The following is a 23,856-nucleotide window of genomic DNA, read 5'->3' as shown; positions in this document are numbered from 1 at the left end:
CCCGGCCCCGCGCCCCGTCGCCGCCCGGCTGACACCCGCCACCCCCACACGCCTTTTCCCGCAGCTGCTGGCTGTCGCCGTCCTCCCGCAGAGGGGACCGTCCAGGCCCCGCGCCGTGCGACCGGCTGTCCCCGGTCACCTCAGGGCCTGGCCTCGGGCGCAGGCACGCGTCCCCCGCCCCCCCAGGGCAGCTCGGGGCGCCGCCCCGCCGACCGTCCTCACAGCAACCTCTGCCCTCCGCAGATCCCGCGTCTACACAGCACGCGGCACATTCGTCCCAGTACCGACTCCGTGAATGTGTCCGCCCCTGAACTCGTTAAGGACGAGGCTGGGCCGCCACTCCCCTGGGCTACCGCCTTCAGAGGCAGTCCCCCCAAATCCGTACATTCATCACGGAGACACCCCGCTCGTGGGTGTTCGGGACTGCCCCATTAGCCGGGGAGCTCACCTCCCTGCCCCGTGCAGCACCCCGGTTCACTCCCCGGGTGGCGCCGGGAGCCGGGGGCGGCGGGGAGGGAATGGCGTCCGCGCGAGGCCACGGCGGCGTCCCGAGCGCCCTCGCCACGCGGCGGGGACGTGAACGCAGGCCTGAGGGGTGCAGCTGAAGGAAAGACAGACCCCAAAGTCGCGCGGTCTACAAGCAAAGGGGGCAGGGCACAGAACAAAGCGGCAGCCGCACGGGGCGTGGCGGGCACCGCGGGGAGCGCCCGCAGAGCGGAAGAGCGGGCACCCGGAGCCACCCCGAGGCCGGCGGGATGGGGCGGGACTTCCGGAGGCCTTCTGCCTGAGTGGCAGGGGAACCGGAAGTGGGGGCGCTGCCGCTGGTGCTCGGCCGACGAGGAACGCGCCGGAGTGGGGCCGCCGGGACTGAGCGAGCGACAGACGCGCCACCCGCCGCCGCCGCAGCCGCTTGGGCCTGCAGGGACCCTCTGCCTGAGTGAGTGCACCCAGGGTCGCCGGGGCCTGTGGCTTAGAGGCGGGGGTCCGAGGCTGCGGTTTGTTATTGTGAGAAGCCCGCGGCCTCCCCTCCCCCACCCGGCCCCTCCCCCCGCCGCCCTCGGGGGCCGTGCGCGCGCCCCGCTCTGCCCGGCGCCGGCCCCCCGCCGCCCTCGGGGTCCCCGGACCTCCGAGCCGCCCCCAGCGCCCCACCCCCAAGCCTGTCGGGGCCCCGCCGCCTCCGGCCCTTCCCGGCCTTGCGGGTGGAGGCGCCCCGGGCCCGAGGCCGCCTCCCGCCTCCCTCGGGCGGCCGCCGCCTCGAGCACCATTAGTGGCGGTTCTCCTGCCTCCAGCCTCAGCGGTTGCCTCTTCCCTGCGCCTCCGAGCTGCACCTCTGACCCTCCTCTCCCCGCCCTCTGGTCCGAGAGGCCTTTAACGCGGGCCCAAACCAGTTAGTTACTCGGTGTTTTTTTGACTGGGCACCTTTTCCTCTCTCTTTTGTTGAAAATGGTCAGCTCTTTAGAAACTTCAGCATTTCCTCCTCTGATATATTTTTTAAATGCATGGACCGTTAGGACTCAAAAGGGATTATTTCTTAGAGGGCTCTCCAGTCCGGCACCTCATTTTAGAGATGGGGCCCAGCGAGGTAGATTTGCCCAAGGTCAGCCAGCTGCTTAAACCGACCAGTGGGCAGGTGTTTTTAGGTGCTTTCACCCGGTCCCTGCCCATGAAGCAGATCAGGACCTTCTGGTCTGCAGGTTTGTGATACCCCCGTTGAGTGGTGACTCACTGTTCTGCTCTCTCTAGCTCCCGCCATCCTATAATTTACACATAAACCTAAAGACAACCAAACACTTGACATTTGGCCTCTTTTTAGAACTTACCCATGGAGAAAGGGAAGACCACCTGGACCCCATCCGAGGGCCTCGTTTTGTACAACTTTAAACTGGGGAGGGGACAGGAAGGTGTGGAGAAAGGGAGAAAATACAGAGGAGTATCTCCCCTGCACCTTTGAGTAGCCTTTGCCTTGGAAATGCCTGTGTCTTTAGATTCTTCTGGGCACATTGTTCTGATACAAAGGTTGCCTCCTTGTGGGGGAGCAGGAGAGGACTAGGAAATCACTGTGCTTTAATTTGTTGGTGTGGACATTTGATGATAAATTATGGATGTGCTGCAACCCAGGGACCCACCCACCAGCCCCTGAGGCTGGGTATTCGAGATGAGGCCCGCCTACCCCTTCCGAATAACCCTGCCAACTCACTGCCTCTGAAACAAAATGAAGAGTCCGAGGTCAGAGTGGAAACATTCTGAATCTTTTCATTCTTGGTGCAACTTTCCCCCTCCATCTGTTTCCTGGTTTCCTGGTTAGGGAACATCAGCCCAGCTTGAGAATTTGTAATTCTTTGTTGGAACTGGTTTGTGATTAGACCCACTACAGGGAGCTGGTATAAGCATCTGGAAATTCTGGTGTTGCGCTGTCATAGTCCAAGTTAAGCAGAGAGGATAGACAAATGAGAGAAAATTGGGAAATGCTCTCTGTGCAAGTCTTTTACTCATCTCCCTATTAAACTCATTTTCATGAACAGTAAAGCTTCCCTGGAAGAGTCTTTCCTGGTGAGTTAACAAAACTTGTGTTCTTTGGGCCTTTATCTCTGTTAGGCTGGGTTTTTCTAACTGAACCTGGTGTTTGTGATCTCAGAAGTTAATGCTGCACAGGAGAGATTATTATGAATCCTTAAGGTGAGATGGGAGTCAGATCCTTCCCTCTTGGTACTTTTTTGATGTGTTGTTGATTATAGCTTGACCATTTGTGAATACCACTGTGTTACATTATTGCACTCTACCTGAGGGAGAAGCCTAAAAGCACTCAGATTTTTGTGTCCTACCACAGACTGTTCCCTGGATAGTTCTTCATTCATTCTTCATTTTTATTGTAAAGAAGACAACAGTTTATTTTATCTAACTCCCATGTTATTTGAGTCTTCTAAGTGCATAGTCCCTTAGGTTGTACATTTCCATCCTGGTTCTTAAAAAGGAGATTGCACAGGTTTGTGGCTGTTTTTCTTTACCTGCTATTTTAAAATGTTACCAAGCCATAGGCACCTGTAAAGATGAAAGCTACTTTGTATTATAAGAGTTTTGACTTGTCAAAATAATACAAAATTCAGGGGTTTGAAGGCACAGAAAAACAAGTTTTTGCTTAGATACTTTTCCCTTGTAGAGGAAGGGGGGGGACCTTGTACTCATAGTTTTTTTAAAAAAGACTAGCTAATTGGGTATATTATGTGATCTCCTAGTTCTGCCTGCCTGGTAGCCTCAAATAAGTGACATTTTGTTCCTTAGTTTCTCTGTTCATAGTAGCTTTTTATTTTGCCCATGAGAAAATGTAGGACCAAGATGAAACTATTTTGCTGAGGGTATTAGAATGCCATTAAACTGAGATAGTAGTAATAGAAGATATAAGTAAACTGGTTTAGTAAATTAGAACTTGTCATTGTTCCATATACTCTTTTATAATGTCCTTTGCTCAAGTGTAATAGGCCTTGGAAGTATATTACCCAGAGTTTAAATCCCAGCTCTGCCTATCATGGAGTTCCCGAAAACTGAGGTTTAGTTTTACTTAAGTAACAAAGCTCCTAGTACAGTATCTTGTAAATGGTAAGGTCTTAATAAATCTTAGTTGCAGTTATTATTTTAGATCAGCTGTTTACCTGTTGGGGGAACGCTGAAAATCCATGCCTGTAAAATGAATCATCTTACAGTTTATATAGATCATTGGTCTTGAAAGTAGAGTATATGCACCCCCTGGCATGCATAAGATGATACATTGTAATACAGGAGAAAATTTAGAACTTTTTTCATTTATTTGTTATGTATAAAAGGAAAAAAATAAGCCTTACTAACATATGTATTGTATGTTATAATATATAGATTAACAGTGTAATTAACAATACAATATACAGATTAACAGTAATTCACATATTTAATTTATAACTAAATACATATATTGGGGTGCGTTTTTAAAAGCTTCTAAAACAAAAATATTTGTACCCCACTAATCTGGACTAATCTGGACTCGTATGCTTTAGTTCACTTTATGCTTTCCTGTTAGGTGTTTGCCTAGCCTCTCTTTCAATCTCTGTCAAGGAATCTACCTTGAGAGACAGGCAATGTCGTTTTGTGGTCATATTTGCTGCAAATTTGACTCACTCTCTGTTCTATCCATGGCCCTATCTTCGTCTTTGGAGACATGCAGAATAAGCCTAATATCCCTTCCTAGTAATCTTTGAATACTTTGACAGCTGTCTATGTCCTTGTTTTCCTCTTCCCCAGCCAGTTTTTCTGTAGCTATCCAGTTTATACATACCCTTTTTTTTTTTTTTTTTAAACTATTCTAATATGACAGATTTTCAAATTCCTTACGCATTTTTCAACAAGATCTGAACATGGCATCCCAAGAACTGAAGCCAGCTTAAGGGCTTGCCTGCATTTTGTCTTTAAGTGGTGAGGGATGTATTTGAATGCATCATATTACGAAGGTTGCTCTTATTGACAGTTTGTCACCCTTGCTCTTTAGACAATCCCCAGTAAAAACAGTTTCAATTATATAATACAGGGACAGACCCTTTTTCTCCCTCAGTAGTGCTCTCTCAGTTACACTCTCAGTTAACTGTGGATGTTAACTTTTGCCTCAAAATACCTAACATGTTAAGTGTTTCCCCAGGTAGGAAATAAATAGAGCAAACTAATGAAAGGGTTGTGTTTCTTAAATCTATTTTAAAAATTAGGAAATAAATTTTTTCAATTAGTGAGTGGAAAATGGAGCTCTTTGTTGTTATATTTCTTTATATTATATGTCTACTTTTGAAATCCATGATGGGAAATGTTAGTTGTCCTTTGTCTTAAGTCCAATAGAGCTTTTGATCAGCAGGAAAGAAAGGTACTTTTAAAATTAAAACTATTATTAAACATTATGTCATATTTAACCTGAATACCCAGACTTAAATCTAGAATTGAACTTAGACCCAAAGACTTATATAGAACATATAGGTGTTTTATGGGTTTAAAAACAAAAGCAAAAACCCAAGATTAAACTATTCTATACGGCTGTTTGTTTTAATCCCTTTAATCATTTTTCTTTTTCTTTCATGCATCTTTTAATTTTTCCATACCTTTTTTAGACAGTGAAACACCCCAGTCAGATATCATACGTAGTCTAATTGGAGCTATGCAAATTCATCTTGCAGTTCTTCCTAATTCTTGTATTTTTACATTGATGTTTTTAGCTCTGTGTAGTATTTACATAATGTCTTTTGAATGAAATGGTTAGATATAAGGTCCCCTTTAGGCACTCACTATGAATTCTTTTGTGATCAGTAAGCCAGATGTGACATTAATGGGGTCAGACATACCTAATTTCTATCACTCGCTGTGCAAATTACCTATATTGTCTGACCCTCGCTTTCCTCACTTTGCAGCACTTTTGTGAGGATCGTATACCTAACACATGTCATTCTTCATAGATAGCTGTTATTTTTTGGTAGTTTCAAATTTTAATGATCTAAAGAAATATATACACAGGGTGCGGATGGTATTTTACATCTTTGGTCAGATATGGGCTTAAACCTGAGCCTAATTTTTTTAGACCTAGTATCATTTAGAACTGAGTTAATTTGTTTATATAATTAGTGGTAAAACTCAGTCTTCTTTCCAAGAAAGTTTAGCTGTATTTGAGAATGGCAAAGGACGGAAAAAGATATGCGTATGGCCGGCCTCCTTTTTTTATAGCCACAAAACCCTAGATTTGGGATTTCTATTTTTTTCTGAATTTGACTTATTCTTCTCTACTATAAGATGCCATATTTGGTTTCATCGTTAATAAAATTTTCTTAGTGGAGTCCTGTCATAAGTAAAAATATCTAGTAAATGTTTGTCAAAACCAGGGCCAAAGCCTATGGTCAATTTTATCGTAACGTAGTACAGTTATTTATGGGATGCTTGTAACCAGTGGATTCTAGTCATTGCTGTAGTAATTCTCAGTGTGTAACTAGCAGCCTAAAAGGCTCTAATGTAGATTTCATTGAATTATAAGTGTCCAATTCCTTGTGTCCTTTGGTAGTAACAATATTATGTAATCATGAAAAATTAATATAGGTGTAAAGTGTATACTTGGAACAGACTTTTTAAATGTAATGCACTGTTCCTAAATAGTATCCAAACCTGCCTGGAAGTTTAGTGATGCTTGATATTTATGGGACTTAATCAGTTGTGTCCTGGAATTCATCTCTACTGAAGATAAAGTCCAGCTGTTTCTACACAAAACCACAACAAAACTTAAGGATTATTTTAAACCTGATGTTTAGTACTTAAGTAAGTGGTAACAAATAAACATTCCTGTTAATGAATGAAACATGACATAGACATTTTTTTCCTCAGGTGTAGAATGAGCCAAGGAGACTCAAACCCAGCAGCCATTCCACATGCAGCAGAAGATATTCAAGGAGATGACAGGTGGATGTCTCAGGTAAAAGGAAGTACACGTGTATTATTCACATGAGATGAGCCTCTTCCATTTTGGGGAGTCTTTTGACCAAAGCTGCAAAGGGTGTTTTTAATGGTCAACAAGAATTTATTACTATAAATAAAAGTCTAACATTAGAAATCTCAGGCCTAATCACTATCTGCTGTTGGAACGGAGGACTATTTTGAAAGCATGATAATTGCCCTCTGTTAATTTTAGGACATAACAGTGTTTCTACAGTATTCTTTTAGTAAGCTTTTAAAAATTTTGAAGTAATTTCAAAATTTTACAAATATTACAAAAATTTTACAAAGAACTCCCTATGTCTTTCATCTAGACTTGCCAGTTGACATTTTGCCACACCTACCTAATTATTGTGTCTATATCTATTTGTATATATGTCCAAAATACTGTTTTTTCTAAACCAACTTGCAGTCACCATGCCCCTTCACCCCTAAGTATTTTAGTGTTTTCTAAGAACAATGACATCTTCTTACATAACTACAATATGTAGTTAAAATCAGGAAACTTAGCATTGCTGTTCTACTATTACCAATCTCAAAACCGTATTCAGACTTCTCCAGTTGTCCCAATAATGTTCTTCATGTCAGTCTTCTTCCCAGTCTTGAATCACACGTTGCATTTCTTTGTCATATCTCTTTGTTCTTCTTTAATTTGAAATTTTTCTTAGGTTTGTTTTTCGTTGCATTTACAGTTTGGAGTAGTATAAACCATTCACTTGGTGGAGTCCCTGTCTTGAGTTTATCTTTTTCCTCATGATAAAGATTTAGAAGGTGCATTTTTGTCAGGAGTGCCATTGGTGTCCTTATTGCATCACGTGGAAGGCACGGGATGTTGGTTTGTCTCATTGGTGACACAGTAAGTCCTCACTTCTTGTCAGTAGGTTCTGTGACTTTAAGCAGAAGGGTGTGTAATAAAAGCAATTTTACTGTAGGCTAATTGATACAAACAAGAGTTAAGTTTCTACACTATCATCAACATAACAAGACAACGTTGAGCGAAATGACGTCATTCTAGGAGTGGTTGAGATGGTGTTGGCCTAAACCAATTCTTATATTTTAATGGGTTTATAGTATGAACCCATGAGTTCTTGTTTTATTTAGTGAGTTATAAGCCATTTTAATTTTGAAGCTCAGATTGTCCTAGGTTTAGCAAGTGGGAATCCTGTAAGCTGGCCCCTTTGTCTTCTCCATGTGTCTCACTCTTTTTTTTTAGCACTTTATTTTCTTTGATAGTTTTAGCTTCCTTTTAATAAACTTATCAACAGTAACTGTATTTAACTTTGATCTGTTTCTGACCATATTACCTCTTTGAAGTAACAAGTCTCTATGATTTTAAGTTCCCAGAGTTTTATCTTCTAGTATTTAGTGATTCTGTTTATAGTCTTTATAGCTGTGTAATATCCTCTTCTGGTTTTGCCTTCCCAGGCTTAAAAGTCAGTCCGTCAGCCAGCTTATTCTGAGTGGTAGTTAGGTTTTTCCCAGCTGTTCTCGTATGATCAACTACTTGGCTATTCTTACTTAATCTTCCTCATTTGCTTGTATCTTTATAAAAATATTATGAAATATTTTGAGCATTAGTGTATTTGCCACACACTCTAAAAAAAAAAATAAAACATTGCTAATAGAATTGCTGTTCCCTGTATACCCCTCACCAGTCAAATTTCTTTCTCTTTCCTGCCTCTCTGCCCCCAAACCAGTATCCTAAATTTGGTTTTATTTTTTTCATGTATTTACATACTACTTACGTGTAATCTCTTTTTGTGATGAGCACATTATAGTGTATGCAGTTGTCAGATTATAATATTGTACACCTGGAACTTACATACTGTTACTAACCAATGTTACCTCAATAAAAAATTTTTTAAAAATAACATAGCATTTCTTGCATGTTTTAAAACTTTATGTAAATAGTATCTTTCTGAATGTAGTTTCTATAGTATATCATGCATGTTAAAAGTTTAGCTATAGTTTATGTTCTCTCTTTAAATAGTATTCCATTGCTGTGTATGAAAATACCAGAGTGGATGTGTCCATTTTTTCGTTGATGGACATTTAGGTCATTTATAACTTAAATAGAAGTAGTAACTAAAAATAGATCCTTTTTTTCTGTCATAAATTAGGAGGCTTTTAATAATTAGCAGTGACTGGAAAAAATTAGGGATGAAAAAACAAGTGAATTTTTTTAAAAAATTTATCTTTGTGGAAATAGATGTGAATATTAAAAAAAAATTTTAACATGTAATATGGAAGGACTAACTTTACTAAATATTAAAATATATACACAGAACTTGGTTTTTAAATATAGTTCTCCAGTGGAAGAAACCGGGCTCCTTGGAGAAATGATTGATTCTACAACTAGAACAAAGAAAATAAAAGATGACCCTGGAACATCTTGTAATGCAAGAAAGCAAGGAAGCGCTCAAAAACCGGAAGGGAAAAAACGGAAGGGATGTATCGTCAGTGCATCAGTAGAAGATGTGGTTCTAGTTTGTCTCCTTGATGATACTAACTTGGACTATTTGGAGCCAGTTTGATAAGAGCACACAAATTGGAAAATTTGAGCAACATAATAAATGATGATACTGATTTATAACTCAAAAAATAAAATAAATATTCACGAATCCCATTCTGCTCTAAGTAAATGATTGGGTGAATAAGTAACTAGGGGGCGTGGGACCACAGAATAAGGGAAAAGAAAATTATGATTAGAACACCAAAGTAGTAATTACTGTAGGTGAGCTCCATTGATGAATACTGGAATTAGTGGGCACTTCAAGGAGGAACAGTATATTTGCCTCAAAAGTATTTCCCTGTGAATTACTTTGGTGGTTTTAATGTACGGCCACGTATCTCTCAATACTCTTCTCTCCAGCGGGTCGGAGCTTGATTCTCACCCACCTTTAATGTGGGCTGGACTTAGTGCCTCGTTTCCAACAAGTAAAGTATATAAAGAAAAATAACTTCATAGTGGAGAACCGTAGCAAACACCACCTTAACCAAGTGATTGATGTTAGCATCACCAGTAAAAGTCGTATCGGTATCGTGTGCCCCCTGATAAAACAGGCACATCACCTCTAGTCGTCTTCCAGAAGAATCCATAACCTCATTCTGTTCATGAGAAAACATCAGACAAACTCACATTGAGGGACATTCTCCAGAAGCTCCTGACTATAACATACCAAGGTCATGAAAGACAAGGGAAGACCAAGAAAGTGTCCCATTTTGGAAGAGACTCGGGAGACATGTAGACTAAATGCAACATGATATCCTGGACTGGCTCTGGGAACAGAAAAAGGACATTAGTGGAAAAATTGGTGAGATTCGAATAAACTATTTTAGTTTATGGTATTTACCAATGTTAATTTTTTTAGTTTCTTTTAAATATATCTTTATTGATTTCAGAGAGAGGAAGGAGGAGAGAGAAACATCAGTGATGAGAGTCATTGATCGGCTGCCTCCTGGATGCCTCACACTGGAGATCGAGCCCGCAACCCAGACACGTGCCCTGAGCGGGAATCGAACCGAAACCTCCTGGGATCCTAGGTCGATGCTGAACCACTGAGCCTCGCCCAGCAGGGCTAATTTTTTAGTTTTGACGAATGTGCAGTGCTTATTTATGTAAGATGTTCAAAGAAGCTGACTGAAGGATATATTATTTTGAAAAACATTAAAAAAAATAATCATGGTTAAACCAGATATTCAAGTTATAATCAATACTACCCTTGAAGTATTGCCAAAATGTCAAACCCTAGTGTAGACTTAACTACCGCATAGCAGGAAGCACCTGGAACAGATGATCAAGTTTACCATCACCTCAAGAATGTAAACAACGCAATCCAAACTGTAGGTCAAACAATCACATTCCTTAAAAATAAGTTTGGGAGATGGTGACAAGGGAAGGAGAAGCTGTAGATTAAAAGGGATTTAAGAGACAAATTGTTTGGGTTCTTGTGTTTTGTTTTTATTCTCACCAGAGGATATTTTTCCCATTGCCTTTTGGGGGGGGGGACGGGGGAGAGACATCAGTTGGTTGCCTCTTGCACTCGCCTGGACGGGCCGGGGTTCGAGCCTGCAATGTTGAGAAGGGAGGGTTATACGTGTTTTGTTTGATCTCTGATATTTTTCCAAACTTACTGCAATTACTTTTAGAACCTTTACAACAGCAGAGCCCAAATTCCACGACATGTTGAAAACACTATTTTATTGGTATTGAAAGGTAGTTGGTACTATATAGAGTGCATGCAATGGAGAGTTGACGTGATGTGAAAATGCACCTGCTCACTAGCTCAAGTTTTATTCCTGCTCATCTTATCCCTTCAGTTTAAAATACTTATTGAAACAATAGTAATTAAAAATAGATATATTTACACAAGAAATGGACGTGAGAGAAGAGAAAAAGCTATCCCAAATCCTGTCACCCTAAGGACCTGTTTTAATAAATTGTCAAATTATTTCTAGAAGTATTTTTGTATTTTCACCTTTAGCAAATGAATATGTTTCACCACAGTGTCATCTGCTGCTGGTATTAGCAGTAGGTATACTTAATACTTAACCCTACCTTAGTTCCTAGGGGAGCATAACTGAAGGTAGTTTGAGAAAAAGAAACAGCATTCAGACCTTTCCCTAGAACTGGGTTAGAGACCTGTTGCCTAAAGCATCATGTAAGTTTGTTTCAGGGACGAATATAAAAATCTGAAGCCTTGATGGGTAAAACCAATTTTATTTATATTTTAATCCTCACCTGAGGATATTTTTTTTTTCATTGCTTTTCAGAGAGAGTGGAAGGGGTGGGGTGGAGAGAGAGAGAGAAACATTGATGTGAGAGAGAGACATCGATTGGTTGCCTCCTGCTCCCACACTGACCGGGGCCACAGATTGAGCCTGTAACTGAGGTATGTGTCCTTAGCCAGGATCGAACCTGGGACCCTTCAGTCCATGAGCCAACGCTCTAACCACTGAGCCAAACTGGCTAGGGCTAAAATCCATTTTAAAAAGTGGCTTATGCCCTTAGAGCAAAGGGAAGCATTCTAGGACTAAATTACCACTGCTTATCAACTTGGATTAGACTGAAAAAGGCTTGAGTCCTAGTTTGCCAGTGTCTTACATTTGGAGTTAACAGACATTTTCAAAGGCATATTAAAAACATCCAAGTAGCCCAGCCAGCATGGCTCAGTGGTTGAGCATCAACTTAGGATCTAGAAGATCGCAGTTCAATTCCCTGTCAGGGCACATGCCTGGGTTGCAGGCTCAATCCCCAGTGGGGGGTATGCAGGAGGCAGCCGAGTAATGACACTTTCATTGATGCTTCTATCTCTCTCCCTCTCTCCCTTCCTCTCTCTCAAATCAATAAAGACACATTAAGAAAAAAAATTCCAAGTAAATCACATGCTTCTTGATTGGATAGATAGAAATCCAACTCTTGGGAAAATTGGAAAGATTGAATATGAGCTGAATGTTAGATATGGGATTATTGTTCATTTTCTTAGATGTGATGATAGTTTTGTTGTTTTCTAGGAGATTGTCCTTACACTTAGGAGATGCATGCTGAAATATTTCAGGCTGAAGAATCAGTGTTTGTAGCTTACCTTCAAATGGTTCAGCAAGCACATACAGATAAAACAAATACGGGGAAATGTCATTGATTATAGGTGGAAGATGTACACGTGTCCATTGTGTTACTTTAACTTTTCTTCATGTGTATGTGAAATTTTAAGATCTTGAGGAAGAGATAAGTTTTTAAAACGTTGAAAATATACTTTTTAGGTTTTTAAATTTCCTTTAAAAATTAAATTTATTGGGGTGACAGTGGTTAATATGCACATAAAGGTTTCAGGTGTGGGTTTCTATGTTGCAAGATCTGTATATTGTTCTGTGTGCCCACCACCCAAAGTCATATCTTCTCCCATCACCACCATACCCCTAAAAGTATTTTTGTAATTTTGGTGTCAGTAAAATTGTAGTTTTCTTGAGCATACTAGAATGACCAATATAGTAAGGGTGGGAAGAAAGTTCCAGCAGTTTATTGCCGGTCAAGAGGAATCAGCTTTAGGGACAGACCAAATAACATGTTTAACGACAGAGTAACTAGTTGGACAACTGTTCTATCTAGGCCAAGAAGTCTCACGGGGAAAGAAATGCCAGTTTCTAATTTTCCTCCTCCTTCAAACCAGCACAACAGATTTGTCCTGGACTGTAAAGACAAAGAGCCTGATGTGCTGTTCGTGGGGGACTCCATGGTGCAGTTAATGCAGCAATATGAGGTAAAGTGGAGGTGGCAGGGGTGACTCTGGGCTACAGTGTAAATGCATTCATCACTGGCCAACTTTCATTCTGAGTGGAGCCTGTGCCTGTCGAAGTATGTGTGACCCTTTAGAAAAGCTCTGGCTCAGAGTGTAAGGGTACCTGATGGAACTTTGTGTGCTAAACATAATGAATCAAAAAGGTGGCATTGTTTATAACTAAACTTCTTTTTCTGCCTTGGCTTCCAAGAAGCTTCACATTACATTTATTGTATTTGTCCTAGCCGTGATTTTCAATTCTTGTGTTTTACTATTTTCTTATTTGTATTTGCTCATTTAGGTTTGTCTTAGTCATGAATCTCAATTCTTACTGTTTGTGTTTTACCATTTCCTTATTTTATGTACTTTTGTAGTGAGTTGCTCCAAGTTGTTTTTTTTTAAGGTTAGGCATTCTACCAAGGGAAATTTAAAAGAAGAGATAGCTTTATTTCTTTTTGGCTCCAGCACTCTAAATATCTTCATCTTGAGTTTCTATTTTACCCTGTTCCTTTAAATAGTTGAATAAAGGGAAGGGAGAGTTTATTCAGTTGGCAACTTAATTATAAATGTTGCTACCTCTTAGGGGCAGCAGGTGGAGTTGTGAGTGGAGACTTGATACTGCAGGAACAGCCGAAGTTACACAAGGGCTGCTTGCAAGTCCTCAGACTGTGAGGAGCACACCACGTGCAGTGCTGTGTTTGAATACAGAAAATGGAAATTGTTACTTCAGATGCCTCACAATACGTTGCAATTGAGGGATTTTATTTCCCACTAAGTTTAGCTTAAATAAATCAAGTTTTTCTCCTTTCAGATATGGCGAGAGCTTTTTTCCCCACTCCATGCACTGAATTTTGGAATTGGAGGAGATACAACAAGACATGTTTTGTGGAGGCTAAAGAATGGAGAACTGGAGAATATTAAACCTAAGGTGAAGTGAAACTTATTTTTCAAAGATTTTCATTAATCTTGCATCTTTTTCAGATAAGTTGTCTGAAACTGGTAGCAAAAAACTTGTTTCTCTTTTTTTTTTTAACCCTCACCTGAAGATATTTTTTCCATTGCTTTTCAGAGAATAGAAGGGGGTGGGGGGAGAGACATTGATTGGTTGCCTCCCGACCAGGGCTGGGGATTGAACCTGGGACCCTTCAGTCCGAAGACGGACACACTAACCGCTAAGCCAAACTGGCCAGAGCAAAAGTTGCTACTTTAAAGCATTATTTCACTGTTGTTCTTTGGTTCATGCCCCATTAAGAGAAATTGTCATTGCTTAAGAACCTTCCAAATACACATTTAATGAAGAAGTCAGTATATTGTGCTGATTTGAGTGGTATTTGTAGTTGTTATAACCTTCAGCTGTAGGGAGAGTTTTGTTGCTAATGAGGTCTGCAGTTCTGTGAACCTGTGGCAGTGTGAGGGGTAAGCTGCAGAGGTGGGCCCTGGGAGCAGGGCCAAGATTTTCTTCAGGAAGTAATTTTTATCTGTTTAACTATAGAAACTAATTGGTAATCAAAGTCTCCAAGGTCTTCTGACGAAAATTTGAACCAGATATGAACAAAGGTTCACCATAAACATGAACCCAGTACCTTATCACATTATAAACATCCTGCGTGTATTTTTTTTCCAACCCCAAAGAAAAAGACTAAAAACTGAGCCACTGACAACAACTGCTTTAGTTTTATTTTACTCTCTGTCTTTCTAATAGTAAAGCTCATCCATGTTCCTCTCTTTGTGATAGAGGAAAATTACTTTGTTGAATTATGTAGTAAGATGTCTGTCTCTAGGTCACAGCCATGTTGTAAAGTTATTTTTTTAAAGAGGAAAACCTGTTAAAACTTCTTCCAGCTTCCACTCCAGCAACTCTTCCTTGAGTGCAACTCTGTGTTTATTATACCTTTACACTCCCTTGGGTACTGTGGCACTTCTAGTCAGGGAGACTTTGTGATATAGGTAGCAAATATTTTCCCCTAGGTTTTTTAGATTTCACTAATTTTTTTTGACAGGCACAGGTTTTATTTTTAGATATTGAATTATTTTTTTGGTAGAGTTTCTGGATTTTAACAGATTAGCTTCAAAATACACGATGATGAAAAAATTCTCTAATTTTCTTTTAGTAAAATTTTACCACTAAGTATTAATCTTCTGGGAATTTATCCTGATATATATGAGGTGTGAATCAGTGTTTTAAGGTGGCTGCTCAGTTGAAGCTATCCAGTACCATTTGAGACGTTCCTTTATTCCTGAGTATTTACCCCCTTTTTTCTTCTTCCTGAAATTATAGGTCATTGTTGTCTGGGTGGGAACAAACAACCATGAAAATACAGCAGAAGAGGTAGCAGGTGGAATTGAAGCCATCGTACAGCTTATCAACACAAGGCAGCCACAGGCCAAAATCATTGTGCTGGTATGTGGTCTCTGGGAGGGTGGAGACCTTAATGTCATTAGGTCAGCTGAGGAATCTTTTAGAAATCTGATGTTCATGAATATAAAGAATCTTTGGGTGGAAGCAGTTTACGATACTCCTGAGAAACTCTTTTCTGATATATTCCATTGTCTTACCGGTCTCATCATTTCCCAGACCAGCTGTGGGGCATCTTTTATCTGCTCATCCTTGTTTAGAAGTGGAAATCCTCTTTGTTGTCTCAGGTAGCCTTATTTTTATTTATTTTTATTTTTTTACTGTCTTTTGATAATTTTTAAAACTGCATATGAGACTTGTCCTAGTCTCGAGTCTCTTTTTATTATACCTGACTTTGGCTTACCTTAGACGTGGTGTGTTCTGTTCCACTGTTAATATGTTGTTAAAGGTGGTGGATTCACTGGAATCTCTGAATTCTCCGACCTACCAGAGATTCCATCACCAAGAAAATGGATACTTTATAGTCTCAACCTTCACCAAAAGTGCTACCCTTTTAGAGTTAAAGCAGTAAGGCTTCATGGACTCAGATAAACAGCTGTCTATTTCAGTGTAGAAGGTTACCTGTAGATAGCCTTGTCCCAACTAAAAATGTATGTTTTGGCAAAGTCTGATGTGTTCAGTTCTTGAATAAAGTAGTCCTGGGAAGATAGTCATTTACTCAAACATGCAAGGATTACTATGTACAAAGTACTCTCCTAGGTCCTGTGCATGCGAAAATGAAAAGACATAAACCCTCTCAAGGAGCTCACAGTCTGGTGAATGGACACAGCAGTTAAAGAGAGAACTATTATACTGCATGCTGATGGGAGTAAGGAGAGAACAGGGTGTATTTTAGACTTAAAAGTTGTGTCTGAGTTTAGTTTTAAAGAATTAATTGGTCTCCAGACAAACAGGGATAGGAAAGAAGAGAAGGCATTACAGAGGGGGAAAAAGAAAATGATCATGTATGTATACATGCGTGTATGTGTTTGCTGGTTGAGTGAACAAGGGTGCTAAAAGAATTTTAGGGTTGTCATGAAGTTTGAGACGGATTGTTAGGAGAAAGAGGTCACAGCCAGGGCATGTATGAATTTTTATACCATTAAGAGTTTGCATTTTATCTTACAGATGCTGGAGAGCCAGGTCTTTTTTTTTTTTTTTTTTTTTTTAATGTGGTATTTTGTACAATTTAATTTACTTATTTATATCTCGCCTTATTCCAGAAAGTATTACATTGTGGTTATGAGTTCCCCTCTGAAGTACAGTGCCTGGTACATAGTAGTTGCTTAGGACATATTTATTGCATGAAAGTTGTTGAAGAAGTCCTCCATAAATATTCTTTTTTCAACCAGATTTTTAAATTTGATAAACAGTGGTTCTACCTACAACACTAAAACATTGGCAGTAACCTCACCAGTCAACCCAATGGGGGAATGATTACACAAGTCATTTATATAATAGCATTAACCATATGACAACTATGAGGATTGCAGGAAAACAGTTTATGATGTATTTAAGTGAAAAATTGGAATACTAAACAATATATTTTATTTAGAATTACTTAAAAGTACATATGCAATTGGAAAAGGCAACAATTAAAATAGTTGTTATATGGTAAAGGGATTAGGAGCGTAATATATTTTTTTGTTTCTTTTAACGTAATATTTTAGCAATTACTAATTATTTTAGGGGAAACGTTCCATGGCATGCCCTTGATACTCATATATTAAGGAAAATAGATGTAAATACATAGCTACTTTTCTCATTCTGGCTCGAAAATTCCAATAGGCATGGTGCCCTGTCCTTGAGGCTTAATCATTCTTTATGGCTTTGACTGCTGTGGTATTACTTGAAAGTCAGAACAAAGTATGTATTTATTGTTCACTGGCCATCCTTCTGGTTGCTCATTATATCTCAACCACTCAGACTTTGATGTGTCAGCATTGAAAGCTGTTCTTCTTTGTTAAGTATTAGATGCACAACTATACTTTTTTTAGAGTTGGAAGGCGGGGGACATCGATGTGAGAGAGAGACATCAATTGGTTGCCTCCTGCATGCATCCTGACTGGGGCCTGGGATTGAACCTGAAACTCAGGTACATGCCCTTGACCAGGAATTGAACCACAACTCTTCCGTGCATGGGCTGACACTAACCACTAAGCCACACCAGCCTATACTTTTTTTTTTAAGGGTGTTTTATTTTTAATACATCTATTGATTTCAGAAAGAGGAAGGGAGAGAGGAGAGGGAAATAGAAACATCAATGATGAGAGAGTCCTCATTGATTGGCTGCCTCCTGCACGCCCCCCACTGGGGATTGAGCCTGCAACCCAGCATGTGCCCTGACCAGGAATGGAACCTTGATCTCTCCTGGATCCTAGATCAATGCTTAACAGCTGAGCCACATCCGCTGGGCCATAGCCTATACTTTTAACAGTCATATATAAACTAGGGTTTAGGATGATCTCATCTGTGATGACATTTTTCTGACCTTTTTTTATTGATCGATATTGATGTGAGAGTGAAACATCGATCTGCTGCCTCCTGCATGCGCCCTACTGGGGACTGAGCCTGCAACCCAGGCATGTGCCTTGACTGGGAATCAAACCAGCAACTTTTTGGTGCGTGGGACGACACCCAGTCAACTGAACCACAATGGCCAGGGCTGATCTGTGACATTTTGAGGCACTTATCAAGAAGATGGACTAGGGTAGCAGAGTCATAATTCTGTTTTGGAATTAACTATTACAATCACACAATAAATTGGTAATCAAGGCCCTAACATTTTGCTGAGAAATTTTAAAAGACATGAACATAAAAAATATTTACCTTTTTTTATTAGAATACCCACAGAAAATCTATTTTTGTGAAATAAGACCTCTTACCATACTCTGTAGTAGAAATGGATGGCATCATTAGCTATAAACCAACTAAAAGGTTGGGGATGTCTAACTGATTTTATAATAGGTTTGATCATCTCTAAAGGCCATTTCTAGTTTAAGATGATAAAACCTTGCTCTTACCATATAAGACCAGGCTTTTATTTATCATAGAAGGACAGATATCTGCTTTATCTGAACATCATATTAGATCACTAACAGAGGTTAAAAACAAATTTAGGACACATCTCTGTTTTAACCTACCAGATGTTATGTGTGTCTGATTCATCAAGACAGAATCTGATCCAGCTGTTTCTCTCGTGTGTCGTAGTATAGGTTCCATGTGGCATTAATAAGTAGATGTATGTTTGAGCTAGATTATTCTAGCGGCTGTGTAGAGAATGATGGGAAGGAAAGACAATACTGGACATAAAAAGACCTCAGGAGATTTTACATTAATGGAGGTGTGAGTAGTGTGGTAAGTTCCCTAGCCATAGCAGTGTGTATAGTCAGAATGGAGAAAAGGTGGATTAGAAAAATGTTTAGGATGCAAAGGCTGAGTAATTTAATGATAGATAGATAAATAAGTAAGTTATGTGGGATGAGAGACTCAGGGATGTCAGGGTAACCGTTGCGATAGAGAATGTAGGAGCATAGTTTGGGGGAAGAGGGTGAATTGCTTGTGTTGGGGGCAGTGCCTCAGGAGCATTCACATCTGCTAACGTTCAGTATGTAGTTCTGAAGCTCTGGGAAGAGATCTGGGCCAGAGTGTTTAGAGTGGCAACAACAGTGAGCCAAGGAGAAGGCCCTAAGAATACCAACAATTCAGGGACAGGAGGAAGAGGAGCTCATGAAGAAACTGAGAAGGAATGGTCAGAACTTTTATTCAAACCAATCTAGTCCAGTGGTTCAGAAATTAAAGGTGTAGCAAGTCCCAAATTAGTAGAGATAGCAAGTGACTCATCTTATGTTCTTCTCTGCCCTGCCGCAGGGTTTGTTACCGCGAGGTGAGAAGCCCAACCCTTTGAGGCAAAAAAATGCCAAGGTGAACCAACTCCTCAAGGTTTCCCTGCCAAAGCTTGCCAATGTTCAGCTCTTGGATACAGATGGGGGCTTCGTGCACTCGGACGGTGCCATCTCCTGCCACGACATGTTTGATTTTCTGCATCTCACAGGAGGGGGCTACGCAAAGATCTGCAAACCCCTCCATGAACTGATCATGCAGTTGTTGGAGGAAACACCTGAGGAGAAACAAACCACCATTGCCTGACTGGCTCCCATCAGTGTTAATTGCATCCCAGCTTCCTCAGATCAGTTATGTCACTGGCACTACAGAATCCTTCTCTTTCTTACGACACTTTGCATTGTAGAATGTTCCTGGATGTTCATATCGAGTGTTTGAAAGGGAGGAGGGATTTAAACTGGTCCTGTACATAGGTTTGTTTGACACAGGAGAAAAATTAGTCAAGGAAGATTGTTGTTTAAATTCATTTGAAACCAGAAGGGGACTTTTTAGTTGTATGTGTGACACATTCATTGAATTATCACTGTTGTACCTAGAACGACATGAAGCCTAAGTACGGAACAAAATGAAGATTCTTTTCTTGGCCTTTCTTTCTGTGGATTATGTTATGTGTAATGATGATCAGAGTCACACCTACTTGGCTTTAAAACATGTTGTATTCCCCAGTCTTTAAGGATCATAATTTAGCCTTTTATTTCTATTTTTCTTTACTCATATGTATTCTGAATGTTTTAACATATAGCATCAGATTGGAGTACTTGTCATTCAAATATCGGAGACACTATAGTTAAAGTGAGTTCGTTCCAGTCTCTTAATCTTTCCCAGGCTTAGCAGTGAAAAGTAGGTTTTGCCCCAATTGGGGGACTCTGGAGGGTATTATTTTTATGCTGCTGAATATCATGTCTGTAATAGACCCGTGCATGCAGCCTTTGCTTCCCTTTTTTGGAGTCCTTATTGATAATACAAGCTTTTAGTACATGTTTGACCTAGGAGCTCTGTTGCTGGAAGTGTAAGTCCCCAGCCAGTTACTCTCATGATACTTCTGATGTGTGGCTCATTCTTGTCTGGTCTTCTGTGCTATAGAGTCTGTGCAGTGCTTTCCGTGTTCATAGTTCCAGTTTGTTTTTCCCCTAGAACCTGTTACAGTTTCCTTTGGGGGGGGGATCAGAACTCTGATCTTCCATTCCATAAGCCCTGACATTATTTCAAGTTTTATAGTATTTTAAGGTGTATATTTTAGTTTTTTATCATCTTAGTTTTTAAATTATATCAGTCCAGAAAAATTTGGCCTTTTCTCCTGGGGAAACAAGTGAAACTGTTCTTCAGAATAGACATTCTACTTCATCCCACCATTTTAGTAAAAAAAACTAGGTTTGTTTAACTTTCAGGATTTCTCCTTAATGTATCTTCATCTGAGAATTTCTTTCAAGAGAGCTCTTTATAATCTTAATGGTTTGTTTGAGCTACAAGAACTGCCATTTTAAAAATGATGGGACAGTAGATGGTTTATTGTTCAATATACCTATGAAATGTGTACAAACTGGATCTACAAACTTATTTTAAACTGGACCAGGTAGATATTGAAGTAGCCCATCCAGATGTGCTCTGCGGTGATTCTGCTTAACATTCAAGTTCAGTAACTAAGGCATATGTTTTATGTTCTGCTTGCCAGGCAAATAGGAGGGTGTTGCTGATTTGTGCTAAGAGCCAGTTCTGATTGAGAGGGAGAGAACTTGGGCTGATGTGTTCTGTTCTTGTCAAGCCTCTTTCTAGGAAATTTTTTTTTTTGGTCTTTTTTAAAAAAACAACATACTTTTCTGAATGTATCATGTCTTCATTAACAAAAGAAAATACACATGATGTTTACTAAACTTGTTTACTATTTTAAAGTTTTCTTTTTAGTAAGCCCAGGTTCTTGAATTTTTCAAGGCAGATTTTTTTCTTAGCTGGGTCAAGTTCTAGGGAGAGTAACTAACTAAACTACAGTGTTGCATGTGAAAAGACAGTTTCCTCTCCAGTTCCTCTGTCAGAGGGTGGGAGCATGGTCCAGACACCCATGAGGTTACTCCAGCTGCAGAGGATTAAATATCCCTTTGTGAGCTGGCCTTCAACTCCTGTGCTGTGTGTTCAAGCCTGACATATATTACTGCATTTCTCCCAACCAGAGCTATTTGAGCAATAGTATTTGAGCCACTAGCCTTTTAAATAAAAGTCTGCCCCATTGCTAATGTGCAGATATTGAGTCCGCCTTCATTTCTTGCCCGCACTACTTTTAGACAAAAAGTGTTCATCTATAGGGTGTCCCCCCAAAATTATAATGGCAGTGTACATTTCATTTTCAGAATCAAGCTTTCAGCTGTTAAAGTGTGTATACATTTTTGGGAGACACCCTGTATTTTTCTTTCATCGACATCCCAGTTTGCTACAGTGACAGAACTTAACGCTTAATCTTTGGATCTCAATCTCTCAATTTATATGTGTATAAATTTAACGCACTGTCCAAGTGAAATGTCCCATTCGTCATTGTGATTTAGGGGCCAACTTCCCAGGCAGCTAGCAGAGGTAGTATTCTGTTCCTCTACCAGCAAATTTGAATTCCTTTGCCTACCCATTCCTGCTACATTAAATAGCAGCTGGTGATGACACTATAAAGATTTCTGTGGTCACATCTCAAATGTGGCAGGTGAGATGTACTGCCAGGGATGATCTAGGACCTGTTGTTCTGCTGCCCACAATATTCTAGGCTGCCATGGGCCTATTTGGACTATGTCTTTTGTCAAAAACCTGTACCCACCTGAAACAAATCTGGAGTAGCTTATGCCCTGCTGTTAAGAATTCTGTCTCATTGTTATATTCCAAGTTTTTTGTTTTTTTAACCTAGTCACTGTTTACAGTTGTATGCTAAAGCCTGAAATACTGTCTGTGCTGTGGTGTGTGAGCATTGCCAGTTTTATATTTATTGCAGTGAAGAACCTGAAAATACATGAAAACGTGGAGCATGTTCACGCTCCGAAATCCGTGTGGGTGCGTGTGGGAGAAGTGAGGTGGGGTCTCCCAGACTTCTCCTTGGTGTTCCTGCTTGGGGATCACTGCTGCTAGCTGACTGGACCTCCCCAACAGAAGTTTGTGATTCTGCTTTGGCAAAATTTCATTGACTAGTAGAACTCATTCTGATTTAGTGCATATTTCAATATAAATGTAAACATTTCACTTAAACTTGCTGTTTTCTGCTTCCTTTATCGTCTGAGTTCCAGTAGAGAAAGGGGTGGTTTTTTCTCCCACCTTATCACAAGCAAATTGGATACTTAGGTCACCCTGCTGCTTTTCTGTGGAACTGAATGTACCAAGCTGACCCTCACTAATCTCCTTAGGGGTGTAGGATGGTAGGGTGGGATGAACAGATACAAGGACTTCTAAGTAGACATGTGGGAAAATTGTCAAAACGTTTCATATTGGTTAAGAATATCTGGCAGTTGAAACCAGAATTAACTCTTAAACCATTAAATTGACCTTTTGACTCTAATTTCAATCTTTAGAATTTATTCACATTTAAATGTCCAAGTTTCCACTGCTTCTCCGTTTCTCACACTAATCACGGTTTCTTTTTTACACTTGGGAAAATCACTACTATTGCTCCCACCTTGAACTTAAGTACTTCAATTAATTGGATTATTCAGAGTTCCTGTGCCATCTAGGCAGAAAAGCCTCAGGATAATATTTCCTGTCTATTGACCACCTAAGGACTTGATATACATGCGTTCCCCATTCTAGTGTTGGCTGAGAGGCCCGGGGAGTTTTTCTGTCTTATCCAAGGTGAATCATGTATTCAAAGTGTGTGTGCTGGGGTTTGCTCCCAGCTCTACCTGACTTCAGTCCTTGCACTCACCACTCTTCATTCAACCTGGGGTATTTAGCTCTGGGTTCTGAGTCACTGAGGTGAGGACAGATACATCCCTAGCTGCCTTTCATTGGAAAGCCCTAGGAATGAAATGACAGTCTTGTCGCCTGGACCAAGGCAACAGTTTCCTTCAGTTTTTTGCAGCCAATACATGCCTTCTCACTTCCATCCTCCATGCACCACAGAATTACTACCTAAGCCAACTTGTTTCCCACCTTAAAACCAGCAGCAAGAACTGGATTGTGATGTTAGGGAGCAAGACTTCTTGGTGATACACATGAAGAGGTTCAAAGACTGCCTCGCTACTGTATCAGCGTCAATAAGTTCAGGTTGACACTAGTTGGGTAAATAAGATTTAAAATCTAAAAGGAAACAGGAAAGTATAAATACTGCCAAATGGCAGCAATAACTTTAAAATAGGAGTTGCTAGCTTCCATATGCTGAGGGGTGGGGGTAGGGACCACAATTGCAGATGACAACACTGAATGAGTTTATATCAGACCTTCAGAATACAGCTGTCTCCCCGAAGCCCGCCCTTTACGTGGGTCCAGGGCAGTGTTGCGATAGTTAATCTGATGCCGCTCTGTGGACCACCTCATCTGAACTGGGTGAGTGGCATCAGTCTCTGTAACGTAACACGACTACGGAGTGCAGGACAGGAAACTTGAACGTGGACACGGTTCTCACTTATCTCCCTCACGTCCCCAAGCTAAAACAGGCTGTCCCGAGTGCAGCCTGTTGATAGAGCTTTATGACTAGAACAAGGTTCAGTTGCTCCACTGACCATCAGGGCCTATCCTGATGACTAACACTCAACCCCCTGGCAATAACTACAGCAAATAGCTAGGTCAGCATAATGTTCCTAGCAGCTAAAAGTTCCCGTGGTTTTCGTAGCGTTCACT

The 23,856-nt window shown here is 40.5% G+C and overlaps 1 protein-coding gene across 3 annotated transcripts; it reads left to right on the top strand.

The window, feature by feature from the left end:
* Positions 1-794: 794 nt before the first annotated feature.
* Positions 795-22,272, top strand: PAFAH1B2 (platelet activating factor acetylhydrolase 1b catalytic subunit 2). 3 transcript variants are annotated; one of them, XM_081154323.1, is made up of 7 exons: positions 800-937; positions 6,373-6,460; positions 12,651-12,740; positions 13,570-13,686; positions 15,037-15,159; positions 15,334-15,401; positions 19,024-22,272. In XM_081154323.1, exons 2-7 carry the CDS (start codon positions 6,380-6,382, stop codon positions 19,058-19,060), a joined length of 516 nt encoding a protein of 171 aa, XP_081010449.1. In that variant the 5' UTR covers positions 800-937; positions 6,373-6,379; the 3' UTR covers positions 19,061-22,272. The 3 variants fall into 3 exon arrangements, with proteins under 3 accessions (XP_081010447.1, XP_081010448.1, XP_081010449.1); XM_081154321.1 differs by lacking the exon at positions 15,334-15,401 and having other exon boundaries at positions 795-937; positions 12,590-12,740; XM_081154322.1 differs by lacking the exon at positions 15,334-15,401 and having other exon boundaries at positions 797-937.
* The last annotated feature ends 1,584 nt before the right edge of the window (positions 22,273-23,856 follow it).

The sequence above is a fragment of the Miniopterus schreibersii genome (genome assembly GCF_964146895.1).
Source record: "Miniopterus schreibersii genome assembly, chromosome: 12".
NCBI classification, from domain to species: domain Eukaryota; kingdom Metazoa; phylum Chordata; class Mammalia; order Chiroptera; family Miniopteridae; genus Miniopterus; species Miniopterus schreibersii.
This window is presented reverse-complemented; position numbering and strand designations above follow the sequence as displayed.